Raw genomic sequence first — 12,558 nt, forward strand, 5'->3', positions numbered from 1 at the left:
GGTCACTGGTTCAGCTTGAGCCCCCTGATCAAGGCACATATGAGAAGCAATCAACGAACAACTAAAGTGATACAACAAGTTGATGCCTCTCATCTCTCTCCCCCACCCTCTTCCTTTCTCTCAAAATAAAAAAAAATAAAAAATTTTTTAAAAATGATAGAGCTCCCCATATTTTCAAGCACATTAAATTCTTATTAATTACTCAGATTACTTATAACTTTGGCCTCAACTGCAGAGAAAAGTCACACTAAAGTAATTCTACCCATAATCTCACTACTTAATGTGGTCCAACCAGCAGCAGCAGCAGCAGCCCCTGGGAGCTGCTTAGAAATGCAGGTTCTCGGGCCCCGTTCCAGAGCCCCAAACCACAATCTGCATTTTATCTAGTTGGAGAAGCACTGACCTTGAACTTATCTTAGGTACTTTACTGACAATATACCTTTCCACACGCACTGCCCAGCTGTCATCATAAGTTCTCCACAAGGGGTTTGGCAGTGAGAAGATCCTCCCTAGTTCCCATAGAGGTCTGTCAACTCTTCAAGTCCTATTCGGACAAATCAGGTCACCAGATCCACCCAGATTAAGCTTCTCATCAGTCTTATCTCACTTTGTTTTTTAAGAGATCTCCATGTTGCTCCACGCAGAGCTGGACAACACTAAAGTTGGGCATCAATCCACAAAGGTGAAATAAGTCACTCAATGAAAGGAATGAAATCAGGACTTTAATCCAACACCATAGCAGCACCATCTGTGGAAACGCTAATTATCCTTCTAGCTCCAGTGCCTTTTCTTCCGACTCTCCATCATTACCTTGGCAGTGCTCTCCATGCCAGGAGTACAAATGGCTTAAGGAAGGACATCGGTACCTTTAATGCCCATGCTGGCTTTGAGCACTTCTGCCATCTATTTTACTGCATTATAAATGATTTCCCCAGTTTATTTGTCTTTTCTACCCTGGCAGGCTTAGCCTCAAGTCACTGAGGATGCCTCCTGTCCCCGTTAAGATTCTGGCTGTAAACTGTCTGAACAAACAGTGTCTATCGCTTGTCAATAATTAGGATGCCAAATCACAGGTACGGTGGCGGTGGCGATACGCTTTCCTGCAGATGGAAAGGGAGCAGCTATAAACGGCCAATATTTCCCACTGGCCTAATGAAGGCTCCCAAACATCTGGTGGCTCTAGCAAAGAGCAATGAGGCGTCAATGCCAGCCACAGCCCGCGTCAGAGAAAATGGCGCGGGGTCAGTAAATAGGCAGGCCAGCTGGTGCTGAACCAGGGTCCACAGTGCTCCTGGTCTAAGTCAGAAAGCACTGAACCAATAACAAGATGGTGCAGTCTGAAGACACTATCTTAGCATCTATTTTCACCTAAAAAACGTTCCAGAGCTGCTTTCAGAGGCCTTCAAGGAATTCACTCCTTTTGCCAAGTCTCTCAATGAGAAAAGAGCAGAGATTTTCCAAGAGTGAGACTCCCTCTTTAGACACAACCACATTCTCGTCGGTGTATTTCAGGGATTGGCGCTAGATGTTTCCATAAATTGGGAGGCCCATCTGCATCATTACTTCACAGCACCAGAAATACAGATGGGGAAACAACACAGCTCTTAACTGTTACTTTGGTTTCAAAGTCAACCCCCAGGGCTTACATAAAAACAATGTATTTGCTACAGACCCCTACTAAATCAGCCATAACAAAGTCCCAGTACCTACAGAATATGATTATGAAAGTTAAATTTGGGTGTGCAGAGGCATGCCACTTACATATCCAAGTGACCAATTCACCATTGACTTTCCTTCTGGTATTTGCTGATAGAAATTTTGCCAAGTTCCAAAATAGCTAATTTGTGCCAATTCCTGCCCTGTATCCTTCTAGGATTCATCAGTCTACACACAACAACAGAAGAGTCAGCCCCATTGCTTCTTCCTGAGACTTCTATATGCAGAATACTAAATCCTAGAAGGCCAGGGAGCAACTGCCTCTGAGTCAATATAACTTTACTACTTTTATAGGAAAGGAGCTCAGTTTAGCTACCCTTCATATCATATCACCTCTTCCTGAAATGTGCACAGTAAGGACGGGCAGAAGGGATCTAGTAGCACAGATATTACAACCAAGAGCCTTTGTTCTCACATCTAGGTGAAAAGGAAGACAAGGTCTTTTATGTAAGGCAGACTGAAAAAAAGCAGCAGAGGGACTCAAGTAAGTAATCCATGACCATAACCAAAACACAAATATGGCAGCTGACCCAAGAATTAAAGCATAAGCCAGACGTCACAGTTATTTTTTTTTTTAAATATTTTTGTGACAGAGACAGAGAGACAAAGAGAGGGACATATAGGGACAGACAGACAGGAAGGGAGAGAGATAAGAAGCATCAATTCTTCATTGTGGCTACTTAGTTGTTCATTGACTGCTTTCTCATATGTGCCTTGACCTGGGGGGCTACAGCAGAGCGAGTAACCCCTTGTTCAAGCCAGTGACCTTGGGTTACAAGCCAGTGACCATGGGGTCATGTTTATGATCCCAGCGACCCTGCACTCAAGCCATCTTCCTCGGGGTTTTGAACCTGGGTCCAACGTTCTATCCATTGTGCCACCACCTGGTCAGGCACAGTTACTATTGAAGATCTACCAATTCATTGAACACCTGTTAGGTTTAGGGCACTGTACTAGGCACTCATATTTCTAAGCCAATCGTGTGAAATAGGGTATGATCAGCCCCATTTTATAGAGGGGGTAATAGGTTCAGAGAGGTTAAGAGGCTTGACTAAAGTCACACAGCCAACACAAGACAAAATGAGAAATCTGACCTGTCATGTCAAAGCCCACTCTTAGCTTGCTCTGCCTTGATGAGGAACTGAGGCATATGATAGGAGTTAACTGTACTCCCCCTGCACCGCAGGCCCCGCCACAGGGCTCCCAGCCCTGCTGGTGTTCTCATACCTCCTGTCAGCTCCATCGTTAGCTTTTCATTCTCAATCATTTTCTTCTTTTCCTCTAGCTCAGCAATCAGGTTCTCTTTCAGCTCAACCTTCTTGTCTTCAAATTCTTTCACTGCTGCCTTCTTTTCTTTAATGTAATTTCTTTCCACTTGTTCAGTCTGAGCAAAAAAGAAACACAGGATAGGGGTACATGGCCCTGGCAGCCAGCTCTCCAACGTGAAGTCTGGCCCTGCACCCAAGAGCAAAGAAAACACCTTTCCCAGATGCATGATAAACAGCTGTCCTCACAGACATCTGCAGTGACGGGGTCCTGGGAGCCAGTGCTCCAGTGAACGCATAAACACAAACCACACAACTCCTAGTTGTTTTATGTCTACGTCTCTTGCTAGTCAAGTATTTCTCTCCCGCGTGTTGTATTTTCTGGTGTGTTAAAATGGAACACTAATTCCTAAAGATAGTAAATAAACCCTTTAAAGACACACTTTCAAAGGAAAATACATTCCAGAAGAAATATCTATATTCAAAATTAACTTAGTCAAGATAGCATGAGTTACTGTATTTTTTGATACTTACAGTAAGATAAAGAGCGAGTAGATCATTTACTAGGTATCTGAACTCCAAAATACTAAACACTGAAATTACACTAAATAAACACTGCACAACCTGACCAGGTGGTGGTGCAGTGGATAAAGCGTGGGACTGGGACTTGGAGGACCCAGGTTCTAGACCCCGAGGTTGCCAGCTTGAGCGAGGGCTCATCTGGTTTGAGCAAGGCTCACCAGCTTGAGACCAAGGTTGCTGGCTTGAGCAAGGGGTCATTAAGTCTGCTGTAGCTCCCCCCCCCCATCAAGGCACATATGAGAAAGCAATCAATGAACAACTAAGGTGCCGCAACAAAGAATTGATGCTTCTCATCTCTCTTCCTTCCTGTCTGTCTGTCCCTATCTGTCCCTCTCTCTGTCTCTGTCACCAAAAAAAAGAGAACATTGCACAAACACCCACTTTCTAAATCTCATCAGGAGCTACAGTGGGTGATGGGCTGTGACTATGTGTGTTGCACTACTTGAGTACTAAAGTGGTTTGCAATAATGTGGCTCTAATAAACCTCATACTCACACGTGGTTCTGATAAATTCACAACCCCCCAAAACCCCCCCACACACACAAGCCACCCCAGAAGCAGTACATCATTCAAGATTCTGGCCCTCATCGCTGTACCAAAGCACCGTGCCCCACACAGTCTGCTGAATGAAAGGAAAGTTTTAATCCATCTTTCCTGCTGAGCCAGAGTCTCAGATGTAAAACTGAACTACTGAGCCAATTAAGAAACTGGGCTCCTTTGAGGATCAATATAACAAATTATTAGACCATTACAATTCAGACATACTTCTAAATGGCTTTAATGTAAGGTCAAAGTCAACAAGAGAGCCATGAGGGGTGAGTGTCCCCTAGTCCCCTGTGACAAAGCAGAGGCTGCCCAGCAAACAAATGAATAGATGGAATTTCTGAAATTGAGACCAAATGTCCTTTCATCAAACAGAACGATGACAAAGGCTTCCAGCTGGAGGCTTCCCAACTATCTATTTGGTGATAAAAGGAAAGTCTACCAATAGGACAAGCAAGATTCCAGTCTAAGAGCCTGCAAACCCAGAAGATCCATGGTACTTACTTCCAGCTGGAGGAAGAGTTCTGAAAGAGATGAAATGTGCAATTAGATTCGCTAGGCTGTGTCACCTTTCTAGACAGTATGTTAGGATTCATTTAGAAGCAGTAATTGCTTTCTGAAAGCACGATTACCCAGAGCAAATGTTTTCATCAGTAAAGTGCTGATATACATGAAGGGGAAGGATGCAGGAAGCACTCGTGTCTACTTAAAAGCTGGCCCTGAACAGCATCAGCTCTGGCAGTTCTGCCCAAGGGCAAACACAAGCAGCATGAACCAAACTAACTTGACAAAATAAAAATAAGAGTTATCCCTTCTTTCACTCAGTACATAGTCCTGCAAGGCAGGATAGGTCAGGAAGAAGCAATACACTTACTCCAGAAGCAGTCAACATTGGTATTTTTAAAGCACTGTGTGAAAAAGGGCTCTGTGTGGTATGGACAGTCCCCAAGAATTCAGGGGACAGAGGTTCTGAGCCCTCCTGGGCTTTCCTCTCAGGTCGCCAAGCCTCTGCTCATGGCCATGCCTCCACCAACGTCCTCTGGTCTAATTCATTCCCAAGTTTCAGATCTAATGCAGCCTCTACCACCAGGCCTTTCCTGAGGACCCCGTCACTCACTAGCCCCTCTCAGACACCTGCAGTATCTACCCCACAGAATCTCATAGCTTATCAGCACCCCAGGTGCCAGGTGATTAGCCACTGTTAATCCAGCAGCTGCCCCCACCACAAGACTAAAGACCCTCTGCAAACCCAGGACTTGGAGCAAAACAGGTGCCTGGCTTCTAATCTTTCCTGGGTGAGAGTGGAGCTATAGTGTAAGGTCCACAAGTATTATTGGCAAAACAACTGCAGGGGGTGCTGTTCACATTTCACCATGACCTCCTCTGCAAATTTGATAGCTCCCATTAAAAAAAAAATCATGTATGTACATTCACATATGTCATGTAATTTTGAGAATTTCAGGGACTACAATTAAGAATCTAGATGTCAAATAAGTTGTTGAGTGAGAAAATTAATGGAGCAAAGGGACAAGCCACTCATTATTTTCTAACCCTCCTAAAAGCCCTGATCACTGGGAATCTCTGGACACACAAGCACAGGTGCACGCAATACAACATGATCACTCCATGACTGCCTTCAGACTTGGAGCACTCACGAACAGGCCAGACATCTGAAGTCTGTGCCATTCTGAGAAATCACACCTGCACCAACAAGTCAAATTGACAGTACTTAGAGCTGGTGGTGGTGGTTTTAGTTAAAGCAGCCAGACAGCAGACACAACTAAAGCAGGTGGATTATCTCTGCATGGAATGTGCTTTTTACAGCTCAAGACATGGCTAATTTAGGAGTTCTTCTGCATTTCTATGGAGTGGGAATGTTTATGAAAGATCACAAGAGGACAGGATTGAGAGCAGAATTAAGAAAAACAACTGAGTATTCACCCTGCAGTTCTAGCTTAAGAAAAATGAATCACATCAATTTTCTTTCCTTACTTACGTCGTGAACCAATTCCGTGAGGTAGGTTCCCCTCTATAATGGGGAAATTGAGGCTCTATGAGCAAATACCTGCTTAAAGGCATTAGACCAAGTGATAGAAGACCTAGACGTGGGGCCTCATCCTCCATGGCACCACCACCTTTCCCTGCTAAAACGTAACTCCAGAAAAAGGATTAAGGATTTTAAAGATGTCCCAAAGAGATGTCTCAGGAACTCAAAGTGGAACAGGATGTGTGGGGGGTAACCTTAGGGGCAGGAGGGCAAAGGCTAATGGCTATACCGCCAGTGTCCCAGCACCCCTCACATCCTTCAGCTCTTGTTTTATCTCTGGTGTCCACTGGGCCTCTCCTCACCGAGGGAGCGAGGGAGGGCTCTGACAGCAGAAAGCCGGAAAGTCACTGCAGCGGAAAGTGCGCCGACAGCAGCCTGAGTTGAAAACCCAACATCACTTTTACCACTGCAAGAACAAACACCAGGAGACCCTGGAGGCCTGGGAGCGGAGGGCATGATGAGAAGTTCTAAGCGGCTGCTCCCCGCCCCTCCCTGCTAGTGCCCATGGTGACCCGTTTCTTCTGGCAGGCAGTGGCAGTCCCAGCCCATGTGCCTCTGAGCATCACAGTGGCTTGTGGGGGACAGGTTGACTAATTTGTGCCCTGACCGTGGATCGAACCCATAATCTTGGCATATCAGGACAATGCTCTAATGGATTAAGCTACCCGGCCAAGGCTAATTCTACCCTTTAAAAAAAAAAAAAAAAAAAGAACAAACACCACACCGGCATGCTGGCTGATGAGAAGCTTCAAATTTTCACACTTACAAAACACAGAAATCTCTGTTTACTCACTTCAGCCACTACAACTTATTCTTCATGTGAGTCTTGATTTAACTTACAAGGTTCAATTCAAACCCTTGGGTATCTTTTGTCAATAAAACAGTGAGTTTCCTTAAGTCAAGGACAATGTCTTGGGCTGCTTTATATCAATCACAGAGCTTAGATGTAGCAGATACTCAACCAATTTTTGATGAATGAATACATTCACGTGTACAACAGACCAAATGCACATTCTTTTTCACTAAAGGCTTACGATATTTGATGGAAATAAACAAGAGGACGCGCTTCCTCTCAGGGTGCAGAATACCAGAAGCAGCCAACTCAGCAAGAGTGAAACACCCTGCAGTCCGTTCACACGCCAGTCCTCTGATCATCCATTCACCTGCCACACAGACTCAAGAAAGAATGTGCAATTCTTGGGGTTATGGGGGGACACCCTAAAATTCTCCCCTCAATGAGATATTTGAGACATTTTGGAAAACAGGTCTTATGACCATATTCCATTGATGATCAGCAAAAGGAGGAGAATGTGAAGGTATGTTGCCATTTCAGATAGTGTCTTACCTGCATTTCGTATCCTTTCTTTGTACTGCTGATCGAGTTTTTTCATCCTCTTCTGATATTCCTGTAACGTACCTGATTTTAAGATTTAAAAAAATTAAAACGTGACTTTGAAGATGTGCTCTCCTTTTATTCCTAAAATTATTTTCTACCAACAGTGATTGTCTTAATCACATCAGAATGAATGCGAAGCAAGGAAAGGCACCCACAGAGACAACTGGACCCTGGCTCTCAACCAAGAAACAGCAAATTTCACCCAACCCCAGTGAACTGAGACTCTCCAACAAGTGAGCAGTTATAGAAAGGTGCAGAAAATCTAGAGAGATTCTGATCACTTGCTGCCACAGTTCAAGTCAATAGGCTTTCCTTTCCTGAAAAAACTTCATTCTTCTTCAGTAAAGTAAGGTCTCGATCGGGCATGGCCAACAGTTTTTGCCCCTGGGCCAGATTAGAAAGAAAACTTTTTTCACAGGCCAGACAAAATATTAAAATTAAAAAATGTTAAATACAAAAATGATTCATTTAAGTAAACAAAATTTTATTATGTAATTTGTTTATGAATGTGAGTGAAAAAAATTTTAATATACAATATTATTTTAATAAAAATATTAATTACATACCGTATAAATATCCAAACTATATCGCAATTAGTTGAAACAATATTTAATTAATAGAATGAGCTTGAAGGGGTTATATCGCAAATAAAACAATTATTTCGTTTTACAAACAGCCTGGACACCTTTTCAGTTATCAATGGCAGCTATTATCTATGCTACAATGCCACTTGATTCAGCACACTTAACCACAAAAATAACGAAGTGTTTGACCTTGGGTGAATACTGGCAAACTCCGCCTAAAAGAATGTGGGTTTCACATCGTCGCTAAAGGTCAAACAGTTCATATCAAGTACAGATGAGTACAAAAGTTGTAAATCTTTATAATGAAATTTTTTTAAAAAATAAAGAAGTATCGTGAATCCATTCAACCAATTATTGGAAGTTAACCCTAGATTAGTCACACGTGGAATTCTTTTCCCGTATCACTATCTTCTTTAATATCTCGATTTCCAATAATCAAAGATGCTTCCGCTTCTGAGTAGCCAAGATTTTAAAGTAGCGGAGAATATTAAAAATTTAATCACGGGCCGCATAAACTCATTACACGGGCTGGATTCAGCCCACAGGCCGTATGTTGGCCATGCCTGGTCTAAATCAATGCCATTCTATAGAAGTTCCACTGCAATGATGGACATGTTCTGTGTCACACTGTCAATATGGTAGCCACTAGGCACATGAAATGTGGCTAATGCAACTGGGGAACTGAATTATTAATTTTACTTAATGCTTTAGTAAGGCATACAAGGTTGAGCAAAACTAGGTTTACAGTTGTTAGTATATAAAACACAGTTAATTCTCGTATTACTATTTATTAATTATTATATTATTTTCCATATGAACAACTTTGAAAATCATACTTTACTAACAGAAAATAGCAAAATGTATACTGAGACAGCTAAAACAAGCCAAACCAAATTTAAATCACTCCCACAGAAAAGTGAAATAAACAGATTTCAAAGATCTATAATATTAGAGAGATATATTTAGAAATGAAAGATTAAAGCATACACCAACCTTCCTGAAGCTGCTGCAACTGTCTCTTGAGAGAAGCTAGTTTGTCCTGATACATCCTATCAAGAAACGAAAGCCACACTAAGACAAAACATTTAACAATTCCAAAATAATCTGCACTCAGAAATTACCTGGGCTCTTACAGGAATGTCATCGCATCCTCTCAGAGAGCAGGAAAATGCAAATCTGCTAGCTGGCTTAACCCTTTGAGTGAGGACGTATATGAACGTTCGTACTACTCAAAGGGTTAAAATGTACCAGCAGCTAAAGAGATCAGAAAGGGATATCGGTTCTGTTTTCTTGAATCCTATCCCAACTTTGTAGATTTCTCCTATGATCCCACCTTTAGAGAATCAGTCTAAAATCTGCAAATATGAGGATACTCAGATTGTAATAAATAAAGGACAATGGTAAACAGAGTTAGGCAAGAACATACAAAGAAAAATTCAAAGTGTGAGGCCACTTTCTCCTAGACATACAGGCTTAAGTAACACACACATGCAGGAAAGGCATCAAACACAGCTCTTACATCAATTCTACAATTAGACTTTAAGTTCCAGAGTAAGATTATGCCTTCAGCACATTTTTCTCTATAGATAGCACAGTTATGTCAGCACTAAGTTAATAAACCTTCGTGTCATTTTTAAAAGCACTAGTTTTTATAGGATCAAAGAAATAATAGCAATTTAGCAACAAGAGTTAAAATGTGTGAATTATTTGCAGCCCAGCTGGATAACAACACATAGCAACACAAAGCAAAAGAAGCCAGCGTGCTATTCCCTCCCCACTGATGCATTACAGGAAATTATTTACTCTTTTAAGACTGTTTGTTTGAATGGTAGATTACAAATGTAAGTCACATTTCAGCAATTTTTTTGGCTCTACCTGAAATACACCTCCAATTTAAAAAATATTATTTGCAACCTGAATAAAACACTATTCAACACATAACAGGCACAATAGTTTTTTACTTCACCAAGTAAAGACTGAAAATACATTGCCTACTATACAGGTTGAGGAAGAGGTAGGTAGATCTAAGCATTACTCAGGATGTCTGGAAATTTTTGATGTACTCTTAATGCTCACTTTGAATCACACAAGACATTCAATTTTTTTTTATTTTATTTTTTTTATTTATTCATTTTAGAGAGGGGAGGGGGAGAGAGAGAGAGAGAGAGAGAGAGAAGAGAGAGATAGGGGGGAGGAGCTGGAAGCATCAACTCCCATATGTGCCTTGACCAGGCAAGCCCAGGGTTTCAAACCGGCGACCTCAGCATTTCCAGGTCAATGCTTTATCCACTGCGCCACCACAGGTCAGGCAGACATTCAATTTTAATGAAAATTATTTTCTGTATCACCAAATATTAAAGGCCAGAATCAATTAAAAGATCTCTAAACAATGTTTAATCACCTCAAATACAGGAGGGAATGGGCACGTAAACTACACACAAGAAGTCAATATTTGGAACCCAGTGTATTACATTTTCTACCACACTGAGTGTATCAGACAACGCCTTTGAATTCTGAGCCTGTCTTTGAAAGGGGATATTAACACACTGAAAAAGTAAATAACAAAAAAAAAAATTCAGATTCAGGAAAAAAATAGCTAAGTGAGAATATATTCCAAAATGGTCCAGGTAAATCAGTAAAAAGTCTGAAGAGAACAATTTTTAAAAAGCAAGCAGTTTCGCCCTGGCCGGTTGGCTCAGCGGTAGAGCGTCGGCCTAGCGTGCGGAGGACCCGGGTTCGATTCCCGGACAGGGCACACAGGAGAAGCGCCCATTTGCTTCTCCACCCCTCCGCCGCGCTGTCCTCTCTGTCTCTCTCTTCCCCTCCCGCAGCCAAGGCTCCATTGGAGCAAAGATGGCCCCGGCGCTGGGGATGGCTCTGTGGCCTCTGCCCCAGGCGCTAGAGTGGCTCTGGTCGCAACATGGCGACACCCAGGATGGGCAGAGCATCGCCCCCTGGTGGGCAGAGCGTCGCCCCTGGTGGGCGTGCCGGGTGGATCCCGGTCGGGCGCATGCGGGAGTCTGTCTGACTGTCTCTCCCTGTTTCCAGCTTCAGAAAAATGGAAAAGAAAAAAAAAAAAAAAAAAAAAAAAGCAAGCAGTTTCAAGATGAAGCTATGAGAAAACTACACAAAGCAATCCTCCTTCATTCCACACTTTTCACTGAATTTCCCCTTTGGGTTCCAAAGATTGAAAAGGATGACAGAATCCAGAGGATGGTCACAAAACATTTGCAAATAAGACCAATACGGAAAGGAACGTGTACTACTTAGTTTATAGTTTTTAAAAATTCAAATCAAGAGCCTCAAAAATGCATTCAACAAATACTTATCAATCTTTTTTTTTTTTTTTTTTTTTTCATTTTTCTGAAGCTGGAAACAGGGAGAGACAGTCAGACTCCCGCATGCGCCCGACCGGGATCCACCCGGCACGCCCACCAGGGGCCACGCTCTGCCCACCAGGGGGCGATGCTCTGCCCATCCTGGGCGTCTCCATGTTGCGACCAGAGCCACTCTAGCGCCTGAGGCAGAGGCCACAGAGCCATCCCCAGCACCTGGGCCATCTTTGCTCCAATGGAGCCTTGGCTGCGGGAGGGGAAGAGAGAGACAGAGAGGAAAGCGCGGTGGAGGGGTGGAGAAGCAAATGGGCGCTTCTCCTGTGTGCCCTGGCCAGGAATCGAACCCGGGTCCTCCACACGCTAGGCCGACGCTCTACCGCTGAGCCAACTGGCCAGGGCACTTATCGATCTTTTTAAAAACTGCCTGGCATCTGTGTTCCTGGTAACAGTGAGTGGTCTTAGTTTCCCTGGGCATACTCAGCGTGGCTGTTGAAGACAGTGGGGAGGCTTGGGTGAGTGTGTGAGGAGTGGAGAGGGCACTGCAGTGGAGTCCTGCTCTCCAACGCAGGTCTCCCTGAGTTCACTGGAATCTAGATACCATCGAGCATGTAGTTAATGCTTGGGGGGGCTTATGCCCATCCGAGAACCAAGCAGCTGTGAAACATCATTTACCCTCTCTGATAGTTTTCACATCTTAAAAAAAAAAAAGAAAAGCGGGAAATGGCTCTCTGCTGTTACATGGCCTTATTCCCCTGGGATCATTTCCTCAAGGTTCTTTCTAGCCTGTCTTCAAAAGATTCTTCTTTAGCTCTGGCCGGTTGGCTCAGTGGTAGAGCGTCGGCCTGGCGTGCAGGAGTCCCAGGTTCGATTCCCGGCCAGGGCACACAGGAGAAGCGCCCATCTGCTTCTCCACTCCTCCCCCTCTCCTTCCTCTGTCTCTCTCTTCCCCTCCCGCAGCCAGGGCTCCATTGGAGCAGGGTTGGCCCGGGCGCTGAGGATGGCTCTGTGGCCTCTGCCTCAGGCACTGGAATGGCTCTGGTTGCAGCAGAGCGAAGCCCCAGATGGGCAGGGCATTGCTCCCCCGGTGGGT

At 43.7% G+C, this 12,558-nt stretch overlaps 1 protein-coding gene across 1 annotated transcript in view; it reads right to left on the reverse strand.

Annotated features, from left to right (window-relative positions):
* The window catches only part of SUDS3 (SDS3 homolog, SIN3A corepressor complex component), a 39,675-nt gene that overhangs the window by 23,669 nt on the left and 3,448 nt on the right, over window positions 1-12,558 (reverse strand). Inside the window, exons 3-6 of the mRNA XM_066260468.1 lie at window positions 9,127-9,182; window positions 7,499-7,570; window positions 4,611-4,630; window positions 2,944-3,100 (exon numbers count right to left, since the gene is read on the reverse strand). Of these exons, the coding sequence (XP_066116565.1) occupies window positions 2,944-3,100; window positions 4,611-4,630; window positions 7,499-7,570; window positions 9,127-9,182 (305 nt within the window). The remainder of the gene's footprint in view (window positions 1-2,943; window positions 3,101-4,610; window positions 4,631-7,498; window positions 7,571-9,126; window positions 9,183-12,558) is intronic.

The sequence above is a fragment of the Saccopteryx bilineata genome, chromosome 2 (genome assembly GCF_036850765.1).
Source record: "Saccopteryx bilineata isolate mSacBil1 chromosome 2, mSacBil1_pri_phased_curated, whole genome shotgun sequence".
Taxonomy (NCBI): domain Eukaryota; kingdom Metazoa; phylum Chordata; class Mammalia; order Chiroptera; family Emballonuridae; genus Saccopteryx; species Saccopteryx bilineata.